Genomic DNA, 21,066 nt, shown 5'->3' with positions numbered 1-21,066 from the left:
GTGGTCCATTTTTCTTGGGTAAAATTTATAACAGTTCTAAAAAAGTGAAAGAGTTTGTCCTTTGAATTAAAATGAGTTTACAAAGATACCGGGGGTTCCTGAAGATAACTGATGACTAAAAAAATCTAGGGGTTCCGAAGGTTGAAGAAAGTACAGGTGATTCTGAAAAAAAGTTTTTGTCGTGTTGATCTCCAGAAGAGATGAATTTCTCCAACAACTCTTTAGATGATTCTTCCAGCAGTTTCGCCAAGCATTCCGCTAAGAGTTCCTCTGGAACCTCTAAAAGGTCCTGTGGGAAATCCGAGGGTTTCCTCCGAGACATCCTCTCGGAGTTTCTTCGGGCATTGCTACAGAAGTTTCACTGAGACTTTATGTAGTACTTCCTCTAGAAACTCCTCTAAGATTTGATCCAGGTATTCTTTTAGGAGATCTTCCAGGAATTCATCTAGAAGTCTAGAAGTTTTTCCTGGGAATTCCTTTAGGAGATCAACCGACAATTCCTCTAGGACAGAGGGCCGAAAGACCACTAGGTTAAAGTCCCTCTTCAAAACCAAATACACACACAATTCCTCTAGGAGCACCTCCGGGAATTCCTCCACGAGTTCTTCAACGAGTTCATCCGGGAAATCCTTAACGAATTTCTACGGGAATTCCTTTAAGAGCTAATAGAAACTGGAAATACCAGAAGTTTTCTTGTAATTCCTCTAGGAGTTCCTCCGCGAATTCTTCTGGGAGTTCTTCCGGCAAGTTCTGTAGCAGTTCCTCCTGGAATTCTTCCAGGAGTTTCTTTAAGAGTTCCCCGGAAATTCTTCCAGAAGTTTCTCCGAACATTCCTCTAGAAGTTCCTGTGGGAATTTCTCTAGGGTTTCCTCTAGGAATTCTTCCGGGAATTACTTCCCTTCCGAGTTCCTTCGGGAATTCCTCACCAATTTTTTTCCGAGAATCACACTAAGTGCTTCACCGTGACTTTCTCTAAATGTTCTTCCGGGAATTCGTCTAGAAATGCTTCCGGAAGTTCGAATATCTTCGGAAACACCTTAACGAGTTTCACCGGGAAGAAGTTCCCCAGGCAATTTCACTACGAGTTGCTATATAAGTTTTTTTGGAACTTGCACAAGCCCTTTAAGAATTTCCCCGAACGTTCCTCTAGGTGTTCTCCGAGGAATTTCTCTAGAAGTATCTGAGTTCATCCGGAAATCTCTACAAGTTCTTCCGGGAATTTCTTCACGAATTTCTTGGGAATTCTTCTAGGAATTTCATTGGGAATTGCTCTAGAAATCCGGCTGGGAATTCATCTAGAAATTCTTCCGGGAAATCCATTACGAGTTCATCCGAGAACTCATCTATGAATACCTTTGGTAATTTCTCTACGAGTTCCTCCTTGAATTCCTTTTCGAATTTCTTCGGCAATTTCTCTACGAGTTCCTCCAAAAATTCCTACGAAAATTCATCTGGCAATTACTTTACTAGTTGCTCTAACAATATTTCTGGGAGTTGCACAAGGAATGCCCGGAATTTCCTCAGAGAATTCTTATATGAGTTCCACCGGTAATTCCCCTAAGAATTCCTCTGGAAATTCCTCTAAGCGTTCCTCCGGTAATTTCTCTAAGAGTTCTTCTAAGATTTCTTTCCGGAATTCTTCGAGGAGTTTCCCCAAACGTTCCTCTAAGAGTTTATCAGGGAATTCTTTTAGATGCTCTTTTGGAAATTCGTTTAGAAGTTCATCCGGGAATTTCTCTATGTGTACCTAGAGGAATGCCTCTACGAGTTCCTCCGGGAATTCCTTAAGGCGAAACTGGATCCATTCCCTCACTTTTTGGTTTTCGATTTTTTATTAAATAACGAAGCGATATTTTCAAAATCGGTTTTCGTGCTCATGCAGAGTATGGATCAGGGTATCTTCTGAATTTTTTACGCGAGAGAAAATGTTTTTCGTTTTTGCAGAAACCATTTTTGAACAAAATTTCACTAAAAAATGGTTTCTGCAAAAACGAAAAACATTTTCTACAGCGTAAAAAAATCAACAGATACCCTGATCCATACTCTACATGTGCACGAAAACCGATTTTAAAAATATTGCTGCGTTATTTAATAAAAAATCAAAAACCAAAAAAATGAGGAAATGCTTCCAGTTTCGCCTTAAGGAGTTTATTCAGGAATTCCTCTAGAAATTCCACCAGGAATTCCTCTAGAGTTTCTTCCGGGAATTCCTTTAGAAGGTCATTCTGGATAATTTGTTGGGCAGCTGTTCACCATAACAATTATTTCAATAAATTTTCAAAAAACATGTGAAAATAAAAAAAAACTAAACCGTAACTATAAGCATGTCATTGCATCTTCTAAATGATGAGTTACTAAAAAATAAAACACTTACATTGATTAACGGAATTGACAAAAATTTTAAATTTATGACCACGCCGTTTCACGCCGCCGCCGCCGCCGCCGAAAATTCATTCGGCGTCACGCCGATCACGCCGCCGCCGCCGGCCAAAAAAGTGCAAAACGCCGCCGCCGACAGATTTCAAATCGGCGCACACCTCTAATTTGATGCACTAATCAAAAGTTACAGCATGTTGAACTTTTGTGTGAGAGAAAAAAAGTTGCCTATCCCAAATATTTTGGCCAGTACTTTTTTAATGCAAAAAAAATAGTATCACTTTAGTTCCAGTATTTTTCCCACAAATTATATATTGACGGCTTTCAGAAGTTTTTGAATAGTAATTTTCCTTAAAATGGCTAAAACCGGTGTCCGCACCAATGCTGAAAATGTCATTTCGACATATCTTAATTGAACAACCTACAGCTCATTTTAGAAGCTGAACCTGAGAATAAAGTATATGAGAAACTTGTGCGGCTAGACCCAACATTAAACCCACGGAGTACCCGCTATTTTTCGAATATTTAAGGTAAATGTCACAAACTACCTTCGAAAAAGAGTCAATTGATATTCACAGTGATGTGAAAAATGAAATCAATTACTGGATAAATCAAAATCAATGCAGGATTTTCAATGACCTTTAACAAAATAAATAAATAAATAAATAAACGACTATTACCATTTGTTATATAGTTTTGTTATTGAGCACAAACAAACATGTAATTCTCAGCATAGTCTTGCTGGTTACAAATTGGATATCGGCCCTGTAACATTTAGAAAAATGTCAAAAAAGCAATGTTTGGCATAAATCGATTAATGTGCACGCATGTCTTCCCAGTATTTACTGAGACTGAGGCACAAGCATTCAAATGTTGATCTCTTAAGCTAGCGACAACAAAACCTTTCAACTTAACATCCAAGTAAGGGGTAAAAAAAACTCCATAGTTTGCAAAAGGTTCCCAGAACCAACTCGCTAATGACATCATCAGACTTTTGATGGCGAGAAAGATAGCCTTAACTTTAATATATAGGTACACCTCTAACACGTACATATATGTGAAATGACCAGCATCAAGACGATGCTGCGATGATGATGATGATGCTAACAAACATCGCAAGCAAATCGGATGAACGTTGTTTTGGCGAGGGTGACTCGCTACTTCTGACTGACCAGTACCTACTAGGTAAGATGAAACGGTCAGCTCTTCAAGTTTGCCCTCGCATCGCAACGCACATATTCAAGGTGCTGCGCCGTCGAACCATCAAGGAGGGAGCTAAATATATTCGAGAGGAAAAGACTCAACGATGCGTTCAAATAAAAACACATGGGCCAACTTATTACCGGTGGTGTGGATACGGCGAGATCGTTAGTATCATTTTTCGATGTTGACTAATCTGCCGAACATTGTGGGTGAAGGTTGAATCGTGCCTGTCGCTGACTGGCCGGTGAGTTCGCTTTTTTGACAGGAAATAGTGAAACCGCTTCGTTTCTACCGAATATTTATTGGATAGCGGAATTAATCCATACTTATAAAAAGGAAAAGTGACGCACACCCTGGATCCAAGGCTATTCGTGGTAAAAAAATACTGCCTATATGGCCACAGCGTATATTATTCTTTTATTGCATTGGAGCGGTTTTCCTAGATTGAGAAGACTACAGGTATTTGCTGTAGTGGAACATTAAACAATACTATTTATTTGCTGTCACAAAAGTAGCCATTCTCAGCCTTGTGCATGAGGAACCAAGGTAAAATCACGCTGAAGAACACTACATAGGGTGGGACGGGGCAAGATAGGTCACCTAAGGATGGATCATCATTACTTTGGAAATGCAGACCGTATTTGTTTGTATTCACCCTCTACTCTTCAATACACTAGTTAGCTATGCTAAAATTCAATAAAAAGATAATAAAATAGAAAACCAGATTTTGAACAAGCAGTTCTAAAAAGCGACCATTTTTTTATGTAGGGTGACCAGGTGAAGCTGCAGGACAGCTAATACCAATACCTGGACCCTTTCCCAACTTTCCCCCTACTAGGACCAACACTCACAATGGACAAGACGATGTCGCCAACTTGAGAAAAGTGTAGTAATTAGTATTGGGTCGTTGTAGTTTTTGGAAGAAAGATGATTTGATAATTGAACAATATTACAATAATCGCATATCTCCGAGGTCACTGGGACAACATTCAGAGAGGAAAAAGACTGTCTATGTTAACGCCTTCGAAGTACTATTCCTAAGAAATATTACAAAGGAAAGCACAAAAAAGTATGTCGTAGCAAATTTTTAAAGAAAACTATTCGGAGACACCTACCACATCTAGCGTGTTTAGCCGATATGGGCAACTAGTTATTCTGACAGCTTCCCCAAGCAATAATCAAATAATATCCTAGTTATTTTATAATGGATAACTCTCGTTGAGACCATCCCACTTTTTACACCTTGTCTTTAAAAAATGCTTAAGTGGCGATTTTCTGAAAGTCCTTGCCAAAAAAAGAAAAATTGGTTACTCAAATCAATGGAACCCCCGTTAGTTAGGGGCTGTTCATAAACCACGTAGACCAAAATTTGGCAATCTCAGACCCAATCTCAGACCCCCCCTCCCCCCTCGTAGACTTTTGTCCATACAAAAATTTTGAAATTTGTATGGAGCGTAGACTTTGGCCAGACCCCCCCCCCCTCCCCCCAAAAAGTCTACGTGGTTTATGAACGGCCCCTTAGAACCACAACCATTTTCGCGAACCCCTCGATCTTGGTCAAATGTTGGCTTATTCAAACGGTTATAACTCGAAAGTTTCTTTTAAAACTTCTTTAAAACGAAACGTTGTTGAAAAGAGGAAAGATAGAGCTACTGTTTTATTTTGGCCGCCATCTTGGATTTTTATACCAAAACTTTTTTTCAACCATGTTGGCAACCCCCGATATTAAAATGTTTTACATCAATTGAAAGCTGAGACACTTATACATAACATATAGATATTTTTTGTCCTATCAAAAGTTACCTGCAGGTTTGTAAATAAGGCCATGTTACCTTATTTTAAGAAATTATTTGAGTTTATTTAAATAAGCAAACCAAAATCAATAAGGATTTGAAACTTTAGTGAAAGTTTGAATTTGAAAATTCGTAAATATTCTCATTGGGGGATGTCTTGAGCTTATTTTCTAACATTTTCTTCGCATTCATTGATATTCATTGACAAAAATACTATATCTGTAAAATATTTTATATTCAGTAAATGTTTCTTTTGGCTTAACCTCTTGTAAATCTAGCAGAAAACATTCCAGTTATAATCACCCTAAAATGTCCATGTAGCTACCGGCTTAGAATAGCACTACGGACTACCTGTTCCGGGGGTAAAAGTCCACCAAACAGGTAACCCCAATCTAAGGTGTCAGGCGACCAGTGCTGATAGATGAATGATTGTGGGGGTTTAAAACATGCTCGAGCTTTAACGGAGCCCGTAGCGTAGGTAGATCACCTTTTTAGGTAGCGTTGCGGCGAAAGATCTACCAAACCGAACCCTAGTCCAAACTTATGTGCCTAACTGCTTCAAACTAGAGGAGCAGCATAATTTAGTAATCAAAGGAAAACACTTTGGTCCTTATTACATTTTAAACCTTGTTGAAAGTTATAGTAGTGGTAGGTCTCGGTTTGGTAGTGGCCGAGAAAGATATTGAAAAAAGGAAAAATGGGTTAGTATTCCTAATCTTTTATTCGATGTTCATTAGTTTAAGACAGTAAGGGCTAGGGTTCCGATGCATGCAGCATGTTAATAGCGGAACCTATCAATCAGAACCCTTCCTTGCGATTGGGTTGAAAATGACTACTGTAACATAACTGAATAAGGCATTTCATGAGACGTTTCCAATTAGCTGTTGTTTTAGTGTTTACCAGTTTTGAAGTCCAACCGGTGGGCACATTTATTTACATTTTTGCTAGTATAACATGTGATACAGGCCCATCCAACAAACCATGTTCATTTCTCTGTAATAATGCATCAATTCGACCACTATAATCAATATCCGTAGACCATGGGATGTTTTTTTCATCTGCTAATGACATCATGCAGCTCGGGAGTTGATATGTGCCACATTAGAAAACGGAACATCTCTGCCAGCAAAAATCTGATTGGCGCTCATCACATGTTATGCTACTTTTTGCAAAAACAAAAACATCAAATGTAAACAATAACAATGAGCAGCCCACCGGTAATACGTCTCGTAAAATAGCTTATACTTTATAACTTCTCAATATTGATAATGTAATACGACATGCACTATACAAAGGACACGGGTTATACCACAATAGATCAAATATAAGTCGCAATGGTTATGCTCGCTCTCTCTCTCTTCTTGGCGTAACGTCCTCACTGGGACAAAGCCTGCTTCTCAGCTTAGTGTTCAATGAGCACTTCCACAGTTTTTAACTGAGAGCTTCCTCTGCCAATGACCATTTTGCATGTGTATATTGATAATGCGAGAGAAAGTTGGAACGTCGGAAGTCAACACTTCGGCGAAGTTCGGCGTCGGCATTCTAATTTGAGGTTCGCCGACGCATAAGAATTGCCTGTGTCGGCGACGCTTCAATTAGAATGCCGACGTTTTTACTTCGGCGAACTTTTGTTGCAGATATTTGATTTCACATATCGATTTCGGTCTAAAATAAATCAATATGTACAATATCGTGTGGCAGGCACGAAGATACTCTATGCCCAAGGAAGTCAAGGAAATTTCCTTTACGAAAAGATCCGGGACCGACTGGGAATCGAACCCGTCACCCTCAGCATGGTCATGCTGAATACCCGTGCGTTTATCGCCTCGGCTATATGGGCAATGGTTATGCCTCGAACAGAAAAAAAAACAATCACCCTGATAATTTGAAATTTTGTTTGGAGCGCTGAAGATTCCTCTTAAAGTTTTCTGAAGAATTCTTTTATACATTCTTCCAGAGAGGCTTTCAGGAAGTTTTCTAGGAATTTATTAAGAAATTAGTTAAATGATTCCTCCCGATATTTCTCCAAGGATTTCAATAGACAATCTTGCTTGATTTCATTTAGAAATGTCTGAAGATATTCTTTCACAAAATCTTTCGGGGTTACATTTGATTATTTAGTTCCTTGAAGAAAATTTCTCCACATATACCTTCAAAAAACTTCTAGGGCTAGTTTCTTCGCCGTACACTGTGACGTAGGATTTAAGGGGATGATGGTCCCAAAACCAGTTCCTTCACGGAATGTACATCTCCGTACTGCCGTAAACATGCAGCAAGCTCGTCGATGAAAATACTCTCCGAAAGATCATGAATTTTCACTTGAATACTATCTTCGTCTAAGGTAAGGCGCATAGTATACTTAACACCTTTCACTTCTGTTTGGTGCTTTTCGTTGTGATGGTCAACAACGTTCTCTGCAACTTGTTGGTTGACGCACTTCACATACACACAGATTTGGGCATGGCTCATCTGAAGCCTTTAACATCACTTAATTGTAAACCGACAACTTTGTGAAGAAAGGAATGAATTTCTTCAAACGAAGGAAGAACCGGGAACTTAGTGAAATCCACTTTGGATGTGTTTCCACGCAAGCCGATAACCGCCATGGGCGGCAAAACAATGTAGTTATCCCAACAATGAAGAACGAAGTTCAATACGTCCGAACTGAACCGATGCCTGAGCAGAACGCATTACCTATTATTTTGGTTGGGCATTAAAGTTTTCGACAAGTCACATACTATGCCATACGACATTGACAATCCTATAGTCTGCCACTCATCTTTTTGGCGCCATCCAATAGGACTTGGTCTGGTACCCAATTCAGCCTCTTTATTTTATTTATGCAACATATCGCAGCTCTTTTGAATTGTAGTATCTTACACGGAATGAATATCATTCTCTTCATTTGAATAGCGACTGATCGGAGACTGAAGACTCTATACCAAATTTGGCTCAGAGACAGGTAATCAGTGAGGTCGGTTTTTCTCGTTTGTCAAAGACGATTGATTCGTATTAAGACAAACTTTCCACTGTATCTGCCAGCAATAAACGGTCGTCAGTGAGTCGTTATAGGAATGTAACGACTACGTCTTTACGATACACCTGGAAAAACTAGAACAACACCTGGCCACTATAATGCATGAAACACTAAGACGGACCGGAAGCATCGATAAGGGATTCCCCACCTATGTTTTTGGAAAATATATTCTTGAAAACAAAATTCAGTTGAACAAAAAATCCAGATTTTTCAATACTGTTAGATTCCTTGAAGAAATTTATGCATCATGTTAGGTATCTGAAATGTCTTTATAATTATTGTAATTTTATTTGTAATTTATTAATTATACGTGGACCTATTAGTTACACTTTTAGTTAAGTCTAGGAATAGATACAAAAATAAAGCAATAGTTGAAAAGTTAATCAAACTACAAAAACGGTTGATTGTAAAGTGAATCTTAAAACTAACCTCTCGTTCTCAGAGCCTGCTTGAACGACTCTATTGATGGTTTGCCTTTGACGTCAATAGACAGTTTATTCTAAAAAGAAATTCCATATGTGAGGATACTCTTTCGTTCCTTTCGTTCGCTTGTTGTGTGCCTTGTTCCATGCTTGGTAGAAGAAGCAGCATATTCGCCGATGGTAATTTTCCGGTAGATCGTGCCCCAGAATTACGCTTAGCACGGATGCAGTTGTATCATACCGATTCATTTTGTATGCAAAACAAATTGATGACTCGAAACACCTATGTAGTTGCTCCTTGAGAGTTGTACTTAGACCCGGGTACAATGTCACATTAGGTGAACATTAACATTATTACAGCTTGCACTAATTTGAGACGAACTGCTGGAGACAGAACCGATCCAAGAAAGTTCGTGCCTTCATGGTTACTCCATAATATTTAATTTGTTTTATGTTAACATCCCCCCCCCCCTTTAAAAATCCCAGAATATTGAAGGGGCAAAAAAATGGCTGCCCATGACTCCATTATCAATAGAAAAAATGTTTACAAGCAAGTATTTTTCAATAGTTGGCATAATTTGTAATTTTTCAATAGTTTTTTTTTTTCGTTTGTTCCTTATTTATTTTTGTAATCCACCCACCCCCCTCTTGTACCCGATGAGAGGCCTCGTACATAAAAGAAAAATAATATTTGCATCAGCCTTAGTTGATCTTTTCAGTTTAGGTTGCAGTCCATCAACAGTTCCAAATTAACAACTTTCGTTCTCCCGGAAATCGTGCTGGTTAGCACAACACTAGGTCTTTGTGAGATTCTTAAAATACAAAATGAAAATTCGTACTTATTTCAAGAGAAATTATGTTTGGAATATTTTTGGGTAAAATTTCTAACGAAATACACACAAAAAAGAGCAAAATATAGTTTTGGTGTGTATGTAGGCCTAGAGACCGTAGAGCCTGCCAATGTTCCTCTAGTTTTCAGTTATCGCTGATAAATCACAAATGGTTAGCATTGATAATGGACGCAACTCTCATAGCAGGATCCAGAACTGTATCACCTACGAAGTTGTGCGACTTGCTTAATGATATGCTAAAACTTATGGTTTTAAATGTCAAAAGAGAATTGCATATACTTTAGAAATCGTGGAAAGGCCATACGTTAAAAATTCCCTGCCTATGATCGCATAACTGCCCCATATAAATAGGAAAATCAGCAAATATGGGACTATAATGCGAATAGGGGCAATATGTAATCTATATAAAAAATGTTATACTATTACTATGAACCTTTTAATGTTAGATTGATTTTTTCCTTACGTTCTTCATACTTTGGCAGATCATCCCAGAGTAAAGCGTTTAAAAAACAGTATTAGACTTACCGAATGGCTTACAGAGATCGACTGAAAATACAATTTCCATTTCAAGCGATATCGGTGAGGTGTTGGTATCGATCAATATCATAAATCGTTCGAAAACTACTTATCTGCTACTCCCACTCCCCTCAGCGTCCAATCAAATGCGCTGCACTGGGATTGGAATTCTTTTGTTTGTAGCAGCATTCTGACACAATCTGGAATCTTGTCTGGTCAGGTGCACGACGCAATTTATCTGCCGGCATTGAACCCATTGGCTGCCTCTGGGAAACTTGACCGCCAGAGTGATTCCATCGTCAAAAGGGAAATCCCATCGGACGGGTCTTCTTCGCGCAGAGACCCCCCAAATGATTTCACTTTTCACTTGCCAACTCTTCCAAGTCGTATATATTTTGATTTAATTTTTATTGCCAGCAGCGCTACGCACTCACACTTCCATCAGCCGAATCTTCACACACCGATAGGGAAAGACCCGCAGCCAAGCAGCAGCAGAGATGCCAATGACACAATCAGAAGGAAAATCCGGAGCACAACTTTCCGGAGGTATTCACCTGTATTTCCGAGGAGCACCAACAAAACTAACAGCACCACCGAAATCCGCACTTTTCGTCTCGAAAACTGCACGCACCAAATGTCCACTATCTTTGAGATTTACTTGATAATCTTCCGATAAAAAACGGCACCACACGAAACAATTTTTACTCCGCACGACGACGAACGAAAGCTAGAAATCGATTATTTGGAATGGAAAAACTTTGACGGATTGCGGCGACGGCGACTGCAGCAGCAGCCAGCAGGAACGGGCACGCAACAAACACGCAAAAACTCACCAGAAGTGTTGCCGAAATGAGCATTTTGGGATGTAAACATTCAGCTCGATTTACACAGGGCATTTAGAGGGCTAGGTGAAAAGTCGAACTTCAAAAGGTCGATGATATGATACCAAATCAGCAGACCAAAGCAGATGAAAACCGAAAACATAACAAATTTAATGTTCGATTTGAATAGGTTTAATCTGCATAGGAATCCCAGCAAACTTAAGACCTATTCAAATCGAATGCCAGAAAAAATCGACTTTAAAAACCCGGTTTTTCTTCAAGGGAGCGTCCATGCATTACGACATGCTAAAATTTTCCAATTGAGTTCTTAGGGGTTCCGATTATTTTATAATCGAAATCTCCGTCCTAAAATTAATTGAAATCCAAAATTTCAACATTTTTGGTGTTCGGAAACTATTTTTAAAATGCATTTAAAGTTTGTATGGGGGATTTTTTTTTTGTTCGGGGTGAACTGTCATTTTATCGATTAAAGTTTTATTCTATCCACGGAAAATAAAACTTTTTTGTTTCTTAAACCATCATAACAAATTAATTGGAACAAATGAATTGCGGGTCATGGTCATACTGTCCGAAGATAAAAGTTCACCTTACGAAGGGAATTTTGCCTCAGCGGTGGATACGATCCACCGGGTCAGGCTGCCAGAAAAGAGAAAAGTTTGCCCAAGAGGAAACTTGCTTCAGGTCTACTCACTCTAGAAAGGAATGATCGTTGCGACAGTTGCGGTCTCACCATAGAAGGGTGCCACCATAGCGAAGCGACGGATGCGATTCGTTGGGTCCGGTGATAGAAATGTTTACCTTGGGAATTTTGTTAAGAAGTCGGCCCAACTTAAAGCGCAGTTTCGTATTCGAAAGGAATCGCTCAAGAAACTTCTTGCGGGATTCCTGGCAGAAACTTTCTTCGAAGACTGCCATTTGAACTGTCATTTCTTCGCAACTGCGTACTGCGATCGAAGAAACAACGGTTTCTTGAGCAATTCAGGTAAGGAATTTTCTATGCATCAAGATAGGCTGAGAAATTCCTTCTGATCTGCAAACAGTCCTTAAAACAAAAGGAGATATGGTAATTCCGACTCCACCGACTAGGCGGTACGATTTGATTGATCAGATTAAAGAGATTTGTCAAGCATGCAGAGTGGACAAAAAAACTCCACATTTTGAGAAGTTCGCCTTTCGAAGGGAGAGAGGCGGCTATTAGTAAGGTAACTAGTATGAAAGTGTCCAAAGAAATTTCTTGACTAGGGGTTGATCGTTGACATACATTTTCTACAGTGACTTTTACAGTAACAGCTCAGTGGTCTGCTAAACTATTATGCTTTTGGTCGAAATACAAAGTGACCGAACGTGCGAAAATTGATTTTTAACCTACTTAGAAATGTCGCAACTCAATTTGGATTAGTGCATATTGTTGCTCTTAATTAGCTTAATGATGCACAACAGAAAAAATAGGTTCAAATTTACTTCGCAGCTGCAACTTCGCATGTGCTTCTAGCGACGACTTCGATTTGGTGGTGTGACGATAATACCACAGCTGGAAAAAGAGATGTTCATCCCTAAACCTCGCCCTAAACATAATTAAATATTTCTGGAGCTCGATTTGAATAGGTCGTATGTACATTTGTCGATATAAAATTCGATCAGTTTATTTTAGTTATTGTAGCAATACTGCCGTGTGCAGCATAGTTTTCCCATGTTCTATGGGAATCCCTATTAACATGGGACAACTATGCTGCACACGGCAGAATAGGGAAGATATTTTGGAGATTTTTAATGATGGAACGGAAAGCCTGTTTTGTGATGATTCTCCTGTATGTATCAAGTTTGTTCAATCCCGCATAATCACTAACCGTAAATGCAGTGTTTCTTATACTGTTGCTGACTATTAGCAATCGTCATTTAACCGTTTCTCAGACTATGCGAGATAACAGTAAGCTAACCATACCCTGTACAGATTTGCCTGTTTGACAAATGGTAATCCGCCAAATTACAGTATGTGGAATAGGCGGTTAAGATAGGTTACCATAAAAAATCGCTCATTTTCTCGAACAAATTTTTCGCAATACAGTAAAGGATATGGTCAATATATTGTCCAGTTTTTTAGACGATCCGCTGTAAATCAAATGGTTAGAGAACAGTTTAACTGTAAATTTGAAAGAAAATCGTAAAGGTATGTGTAACTAGTGCTTTATAGTTATCCATGGTAGAATAGCCGTATATCATATTGTACTTAAATAGCTATCTACTATTCTTTTATTTATTTTATGTGAGAAATAAAAAAGGAACAAATTAAATAAGAATTAATTACTTTTATTAATAGCATCGTGGTAGACTCCACCATCTTCTATGTCTATATACAATGTGTCCTGCTGCTTCTTCAACTCCTCCGTATATTTTCTTTTTCTGTGTTAGCAGGATCCCAAGATAAATGAACCTTGAAAAACGTCAGCTGGTTTGGAAAGAGTTGGGAGTCGAATCGATGAAATATCCATCCAAATTGGGTTGTCCCACCGCAGCGTTGGAAGCACAATCACGTACCGTTCCTTCAGGACATGCCTATAGAGGATATATAGATGACGGTCAGTTCACAGGTCGAATGTAGCAACACCAGCGTCTTGGTGCTGGTACAGATTACTCACCATGGGCAGATGATGCACTTGCCAAACTGTCCGAATGATGTGCGAATCTATGTCGCTTTGATGGCATTAAAACTTCCAAATGGAAGGCGAGATGGAAGGTCACTGGAGCTATGCCGTGTACAGTGACAAGTTGCTACCAGATGTAAGCCACCGATGAGGGCGACGATGAACGAATCCGGAAGGAGACCGTTTTCAACTACGAAGAAAAAAGATCTAATGTAGTTTTTTTTGGTGGACACAAGTTTCCAATTCAATAAAATACTTACCGCAACTTATCGCTATCAGCACGTTAACTGCTACTTCTGAAATAAAATTTTCATCTTCCACATTTTTTTTTTGTTTTGTTTTCAGTATCAGTCGATTTTCCCTGCTTCACAAATACAGATGCGTGAAACTGTTTGCCGTATTGTTGAACATCAGTAACATATAATGAAATGCATGTTTGTAAGTGTGTTACACAGAGTAAGCACATACAGTTTGATATACGGTGATTTGACATTGCCAGCAGTTTTTGGGAGCTACCATCTCCATATTATTCAACAATATCTGCCCAGTATAATATAATGTTACCACATGGTATTGATTACACAAACCGTGATTTATAGTCGAATGCGCTGAATCTCACATTCTTCAACATAAAAGCAACTGTTTATCATACATTAACAACACCTCCTCCTCTTCTTGGCGTAACGTCCTCACCGGGACAAAGCCTGCTTCTCAGCTTAGTGTTCTATGAGCACTTCCACAGTTTTTAACTGAGAGCTTCCTCTGCCAATGACCATTTTGCATATGTATTATCGTGTGGCAGGCACGAAGATACTCTATGCCCAAGGAAGTCAAGGAAATTTCCTTTACGAAAAGATCCTGGACCGACCGGGAATCGAACCCGTCACCCTCAGCATGGTCATGCTGAATACCCGTGCGTTTACCGCCTCGGCTATATGGGCCCTCAACACCACCAGATACAGCAAATTTAATGTTTGAAGCTTAAGGCAAACTGTAAATCACTATGCGGGATTTCAACGGTTTTTGCTATAATAAGGGAATCCAACTGATCGAATTTTTAATCGACAAAAGCACATACCTAGATTGAGTTTAAATAAGGGCGAAAGTAACATGAGAGAGTTCTCTTCATCGACTCTCTCTTCTGCAAATTAAAGTGACAAGATGCAAATTCAATCGAACTTTTTTACGCTTAAACGCTAGATTGCATCTCAACCTAGCGATTTATGACCAAAAAGTTCAACCATACTTGCATCTTGTCACTTTAATTTGAAGAAGAGAGAGTCGATGAAGAGAACTCTCTCATGTTACTTTCGCCCTTATTTAAACTCAATCTAGATACGACCTTTTCAAATCGAGCTCCAGATTGTGTATGGAGAACGGCACTGGCTTTATACTTTTTCTCGCAGTGTATATTATAATAAATCCGGAGTATCTGGAATTGACTGTATGCTCATCTCGATGGTGTCCGCAGTGCTGAATCTATCCGATGACGTTGACGTGTTTTGATTTCAATGTCTGTCATTCTTCGATCACTTCTGGAAACTGCTCCAACAGTGCATTATTTTGTGCGAAAAATCCTGAATTTCATTGGATTTTGGGAATATATCTCATAAACATGTAAGTAAACATATTAAGCAACACCATTTCAGCAATTGTATATACCTCAGGGTTTCTAATTTACTCAAATTCTCGAAAAAATCACTTTCAATTGTGCATGACGTGTACCATCATCTACCGGCCACCCGCCCGGTCCGAGTCTCCTATCAGGACAAAACACAATTTTGCCATGATACAAACGTATCACAGCTATTAATAGTAACTATTAGTAGTTAGTCGTCAAACAATTAATCTTAGGCTTAGATAAAATTCCGGGTTAAAACCACCAGTGTTGGTTTTAAGTGGTGTTTGACTGCAATGTAGGGGAACCGGGGCAAAATGCGCCTGGGTTACATATTTAAATATTAAGCCAAGCAAAATATTGTTGTTTCAGTTTTAGCTTAATCTAAAAAGCTTTTAAGCTGAATAAATAATCTACTAAATCTTTGTGAAGCCGTGGAACAAATATGTAATTCTATTCTCTATTGGTATGAAATTGACGGTATGAAAAGTTGCCCAAAAATGAACCCATCCCCCAAATTGTTCCGCATCATAAATATAAGTTTAAAATTTACATTACAATCCCGCATTCAGCAATGCGATAGAAAACAGTAAATTTTGCGGTCTTGAACAACATTTTTCAGCATATCCTACACTCAGCGAAAAAACCTAATGAAATTCATTAAATACATAAATTATTTCCATAAGTAACACATGGATGCCATAAAAATTCCTTATGAAAATTTATCGTGCTTGTTATGACAAATGTCGTGAGATAGACTTATGAAAAGAGCAAAAAATAAATAAAATAAAACTATGCAGACTGGATTCGATCCATGAACGTCGGGATCACTGAGTTCGTGTTTAATTCACAGGCTACCGACGCTTGAGAGAATTATGTTGCTAAACATTATATAAAAGCCAAGCTGTGAGACGATTATACGTCATAGATCGACCTTATGAAATTCATTCTAATCACTATGAATTATTTAGGAACTGTCCATTAACCACGTGGTCATTTTTTTGGGACTTCTCAACCGCCCCCCCCCCCGCGTGGTCATTAGTCCATACAAATTTTTTTTCCGTCCATACAAAATCGTCATTCTTCGCAACCCCCCCCCCCCCCCCCCTCATGACCACGTGGTTTATGGACAGCCCCTTAAAAGTCGTTTCATAAGTTGGGTTTTTTATGGAAATATTAAGGTTACTTAGCTAAGTGTAGGCTGTATGTTAACTCTATTAGTTACATGGTTTTAGACCTATTTGAGCCCCTCAGGAAAAAAAATACAAAAAACGTTTTCCCATACAAAATCTAATTGCAAAACGGAACATATGCGGGACGCAACGAATCGCACCCAAATGTTGCACAATTGGGTTTTTAAATTTTGAAAAAAGTATTCATTTTTTGATTTTATACGAAAGAGCACCTTTTTCTGAGCCGCTATGTTTTTTTTCAGATTTTTAGAACTTTATTTTGATACCTAAAATCAATTTCAAAGAGATTTTTTGAAATCACCTTTTGACAGCTAGGCAACTGTTTGACAGCTCCGCCCAGTACAAAATGCAACGAGGGGTGATTCGATAAATCGCTCCCATACAAACTTCAAATTGATATTTAAATAGGTTCCCGGGCACCAAAATTGATGAAAATTTGGATTTCGGCTCAGTTTGGCATGTAGATTCAGAATATGGAACTATCCCAACACCGCTAAAGAAGCCAATTGGCTTCTTTAGCGGTGTTGAGATAATCTCATATTCTGAATCTACATGCCAAACTGAGCCAAAATCCAAATTTTCATGAATTTTGGAGCCCGGGAACCTATTTAAAAATCAATTTGAAGTTTGTATGGGAGCGATTTGTTGAATCACCCCTCGTCGCATTTTGTACTGGGCGGAGCTGTCAAGCAGTTGCCCAGCTGTCAAAAGGTGATTTAAAAAAATATCTTTGAAATTAATTTTAGGTATCACAATTAAGTTCTAAAAATCTGAAAAAAATCATAGTGGCTCAGAAAAATATGCTCTTTTGTATAAAAACGAAAAATCAATACATTTTTCAAAATTAAAAAACCCAATTGTTTTGGATCGTAAAAAGAATCGAAAATGCTTTGTTACAAAAATGTAGACCCAGTCTAATCAGTCTAATGTATTGTTACAAAAAAAAAAAATGCGCTATCAGGAATATAATTTCCTGCTAGCTACGTCACCGTTTTCTTTCCGTGCCGGATAATGCACACCTGACACAGCCCCTTTCTTTGAAACAAGAAGAAATCCGCCCATCAACTCTAATTTACGATTTCCTAATCTTTCAGCTACCAAAATGATTTCTGACGTCCAACTGGCTATATTCTGCAACGTGCTGGGAGTGTTCCTGTTTCTGCTGGTGGTGGGATTCCACTATATAAACGCCAACATGGGAAGGTGAGTTGCCCGCTTTCGATGTTGTAAGTCCGCCAACATAATTTCAAATGCAAACTTCTCCTTCATTACAGAAACCCCGGTATGTCGAAGCACAAATGAAGGTACGTCGGGTTCTCTAAACAATGAAACATCCCATTTTCCTTATAAAAAGAATAATTTTATTCGGAAACCTTTAGCGCGTAAGTTTATGGATAATCTCTTGAATAAAAAATAATTCAGGCCAAGTTGCACACGCTGTTCCTAGGTATTTCTTTCCTGGTCCGTTGATGACTATATCATTCTCTTTAAAATATAAGGGGTACTCACTAAACAGATTAAATTGCTGCGTAAGCCATGATTTTCCGCTTATTTGAAATGTTTCATTATTTTGCGAATGAAATAATCAAAGATTGCCTTGGTGATCGCGACGTTGAATCAGTTTAATCAGTTTACGCGGTTAAGTGAATCCCCCTATAGTATTTAAAAATATGTATTCAGTGTATAATTATCTGGTAAAATAGTTCCATCGTTCGTTCAGTTTTTTTTACATAAGATTGTTTTCCAAAATGTATAGTCATGGGCTGGTTAGCACGTCGTTCAGGTAATCTTAATACTCCACTGGCTTTAAGTAGGAATGTTCACTTGAAGTCGTCTTTGTACTGAAATAGAGAGATACGTTTGAATGATTTAGTACGTGTATGTATAGCTGTATTACCTTTGAATATCAATAATAGCGTCAAGGTTAATCATATCCTTTTTCAAGTTTTGTTGCATCAGATCCTCCATTCGATTGTATACGCCAGTGAATGTCGGCCTATCAATGGGTAGAGCGCTCCAGCAAGATAACATCAATTCGTACCTGTCGGAATAGATCGAAATAAGCAATCGCGCGTTACCGTAAAACAACTACGAACAATTCTTTGCTACAGCTGTCGGGCTTTTCCATACGATAGCCTCGCTTCAGTTCCATGATTAGATCACACGTGGACAGCAGCGGGTAAGGATTGCCCCCGAGGGTACAGATTTCGTACAACAGTATGCCATACGACCAAACATCACTCTGCGATGTGTAAACTTGATGCGTTAGAGATTCTAGGGCCAACCATTTGATCGGAAGCTTGCCGGTTCCGGTTTTCCGGTACAGGTTCTGTTGGTATATGTCCCGACTTAAGCTGTAATGTAAAAAAAAAGTATAAGTAAAATTTCAATGTTATAATTTCCAAGTATCAAGTTTCAATGGTTTAATAGGTTGCACATAAATTCTCTGCTATGAAAGGAACATTAAAGAGACTGTATTCCCGATTATCAATGAGCACACTGAAGCACACTGCTATATAATTCATCATTAGAAATCAAATGTTGGATCTGCTTAATAATCAATTTTCTTTTAAGATAACTGACACTGAGGAAGATTACAAGTGGTAGTCGAAATACGCGTATCTGCCAAAGGATAAGCAATTAGGGCGGAATTAAAAAGTACGAAACTGATTACACTCATTCGAAGAGGGTATTCTGGTTAGAGGGTTCGAAAAATCGGTACAAGATTTTAAATATAGTTAGTACCGTGAGGTGCCCATATTTCGTGCACTTAAGAAATCTCAAAGTTTGATAAACGACTGAAATTTTACCATAAAGTATATCAGATTAAGTTCCTCGATAATATTTAGTGCTGGTACTGTAGCTCCCAAGAAAAATATAAATTAGGCAACTTCACATTATACAAGATAAATACAGCATTAGTTTTAATTTGTTTGAAAGTGCCAAATTTCGTGCACGGGTTCCAAATTTCGTTCAAAATGGGTCCAAACTTCGCTCACTCTAAAAGACGTAGAATTCGCCTAAATATGTTAATTTTCAAAACGTAGCATACTCGTAGAATACCAATGAAACCATAACGTGTAGATAAAATCGATGTCTGTGACGAAATATGAGTGAATATTTGCTGTTTACCATGTTCATCCCGGATGTTTACATTAAGATTTCCAAAATCCTTCTGTGGTTTAGGGGTTATTATTTTTGACGTTTATTTTGCTCATTTATTGAATTCTAATAAAACAATACACGGTGTTCAATAAGTTCGGATACACAGTAAAATTCAATTTATTTCCCATCTGTAATTCAGATTTGCAAAGTGAATGTATTAATTGAAAGCTCACATAATACTGATCAAATACAGTATATGTTTTGAAATAAACTGTTCTTTATCCTTATGTAATAATTGCAAATGTGTCTCAAGTTCCTTTCGGCCGGCACGCACGTCTGTCATTTTTATTTCGTCTAGTTTTCATTGAGTAATGGTGTTAAGTTAAATCAAATTAGGTTGTTGTTCTCAGCATTAGTGGTAGCAACTATGATCATACGAAATAATCTATAAGATTCAGGTTGGGTGAAGTACGGACTCATTTTATTTTGATCTTTAAAATGGCTAAAATTGCCGCTGTACCTGTTTTAATGATTTTTGTTTTGTCAAAAAGCAAGGCTGCGTTATATCTCAATTTTATCCATGATTATCTTTTCCAAAACTTGATTATATCCCTATTGTGGCAAATTTTAACCAAAATTGGCTTTATATAATGTACTTATACCTTTTTCATAGATTTAAGCACATTTTGACTAAACTTGCAAATTTATCACCATATCATCACTGAAATAGCAGTGTAAAGCTTTTGTCTATTAAATTAGTTATTTTAATTTAGTATAGTGAGATGTAAACTCAAAAGTCAACGTTTTAGACTTCTGTAGCTTGAGCAACTTATCTAAAATTATTCCAGCGTGCCGGAGCTAACAACCTTTAGATACATCTAAGGCTTATAAAAAAAAAGTAGAAAAAGACTTTATTCAAAACCATATGCTATATTTGATCAGTGTTATATGACTGTTGTGGCGATAATGTAGCGTAAAACTGGCAACACTGAATTATATAGACATAAATCAGTAGTGAGAAGTTGATTGTAAGGGTTGGGCGGTTGTCCCTTCGAATAGTGCGAAATCAACACCAAATTGTATGTTTATAATTGAAATATGTATAGAATAAGTGTATAATAAAAGTATTATTTTCAGCATTGAAGCTGCTATCAAAAAATGCCGCTTTCAATCATTGTGTGTTCGCGCGAAAGGTGACTCTTCCCAACAATGACCTTTCAATGAATACATTTACTTTGAAAATCTGAATTACAGATGTGAAATTAATTCAAGTTATATGGTGTATCCGAACTTATTGAACACCGTGTATATTGTTTGCTATTTGAATCAAATGTTCATTAACTTTACTGATGGTCAGTAATGTGAATCAATTCATTATTTTAATTGTAGCTTTTTAGGTTTCTATTATGTGCCATTAATAAGCATATTCCTCGGGAGGTTAGTTCTAGTAAAGTGTTGTCTTCCAAAT

The 21,066-nt window shown here is 38.0% G+C and overlaps 3 protein-coding genes and 1 long non-coding RNA gene across 6 annotated transcripts in view; 1 reads left to right on the top strand and 3 right to left on the bottom strand.

Annotated features, from left to right (window-relative positions):
- The window catches only part of LOC109410272 (uncharacterized), a 66,355-nt gene extending 55,368 nt beyond the window's left edge, over positions 1 to 10,987 (bottom strand). The window contains exon 1 of one of the 2 annotated variants that reach the window (XM_062852055.1): positions 10,753 to 10,987. The gene's annotated coding sequence lies outside the window, so the exon portion shown is untranslated. Of the gene's footprint in view, positions 1 to 10,207; positions 10,348 to 10,752 lie in introns of those variants that run through there. The other variant, XM_062852057.1, reaches the window with a different exon arrangement.
- Positions 10,988 to 12,875: 1,888 nt separating this feature from the next.
- Positions 12,876 to 14,333, bottom strand: LOC134287126 (uncharacterized). The gene is made up of 3 exons (XR_009997048.1): positions 13,943 to 14,333; positions 13,677 to 13,872; positions 12,876 to 13,593 (listed from the first exon to the last, which is right to left on the bottom strand). It is a non-coding gene; the product is annotated as an uncharacterized LOC134287126 (long non-coding RNA).
- Positions 14,334 to 15,143: 810 nt separating this feature from the next.
- Positions 15,144 to 17,700, top strand: LOC115266535 (dolichyl-diphosphooligosaccharide--protein glycosyltransferase subunit 4). Its single transcript, XM_062848806.1, has 2 exons — positions 15,144 to 15,299; positions 17,588 to 17,700. The coding sequence occupies exon 2, from the start codon at positions 17,596 to 17,598 to the stop codon at positions 17,698 to 17,700; it is 105 nt and encodes a 34-aa protein (XP_062704790.1). The 5' UTR covers positions 15,144 to 15,299; positions 17,588 to 17,595.
- A 449-nt stretch (positions 17,701 to 18,149) lies between these two features.
- LOC109410267 (tyrosine-protein kinase receptor torso) overlaps positions 18,150 to 21,066 on the bottom strand; it is a 174,679-nt gene continuing 171,762 nt past the window's right edge. For both annotated transcript variants that reach the window (XM_062852053.1, XM_062852054.1), the window contains 3 exons: positions 18,590 to 18,847; positions 18,391 to 18,534; positions 18,150 to 18,334 (listed from right to left, as the gene is read on the bottom strand). In XM_062852053.1, coding sequence (XP_062708037.1) covers positions 18,283 to 18,334; positions 18,391 to 18,534; positions 18,590 to 18,847 — 454 coding nt within the window. In that variant the 3' untranslated portion in view covers positions 18,150 to 18,282. The remainder of the gene's footprint in view (positions 18,335 to 18,390; positions 18,535 to 18,589; positions 18,848 to 21,066) is intronic.

Source organism: Aedes albopictus, chromosome 2 (genome assembly GCF_035046485.1).
Source record: "Aedes albopictus strain Foshan chromosome 2, AalbF5, whole genome shotgun sequence".
In the NCBI taxonomy this organism is placed as follows: Eukaryota; Metazoa; Arthropoda; class Insecta; order Diptera; family Culicidae; genus Aedes; species Aedes albopictus.
The sequence above is the reverse complement of the archived record's forward strand: the minus strand, read 5'-3'. Positions and strand labels throughout refer to the sequence as shown.

Excerpts from the sequence above, each read along its gene's own strand:
- LOC115266535 (XM_062848806.1), top strand. The coding sequence starts at position 17,596 with ATGATTTCTGACGTCCAACTGGCTATATTCTGCAACGTGCTGGGAGTG.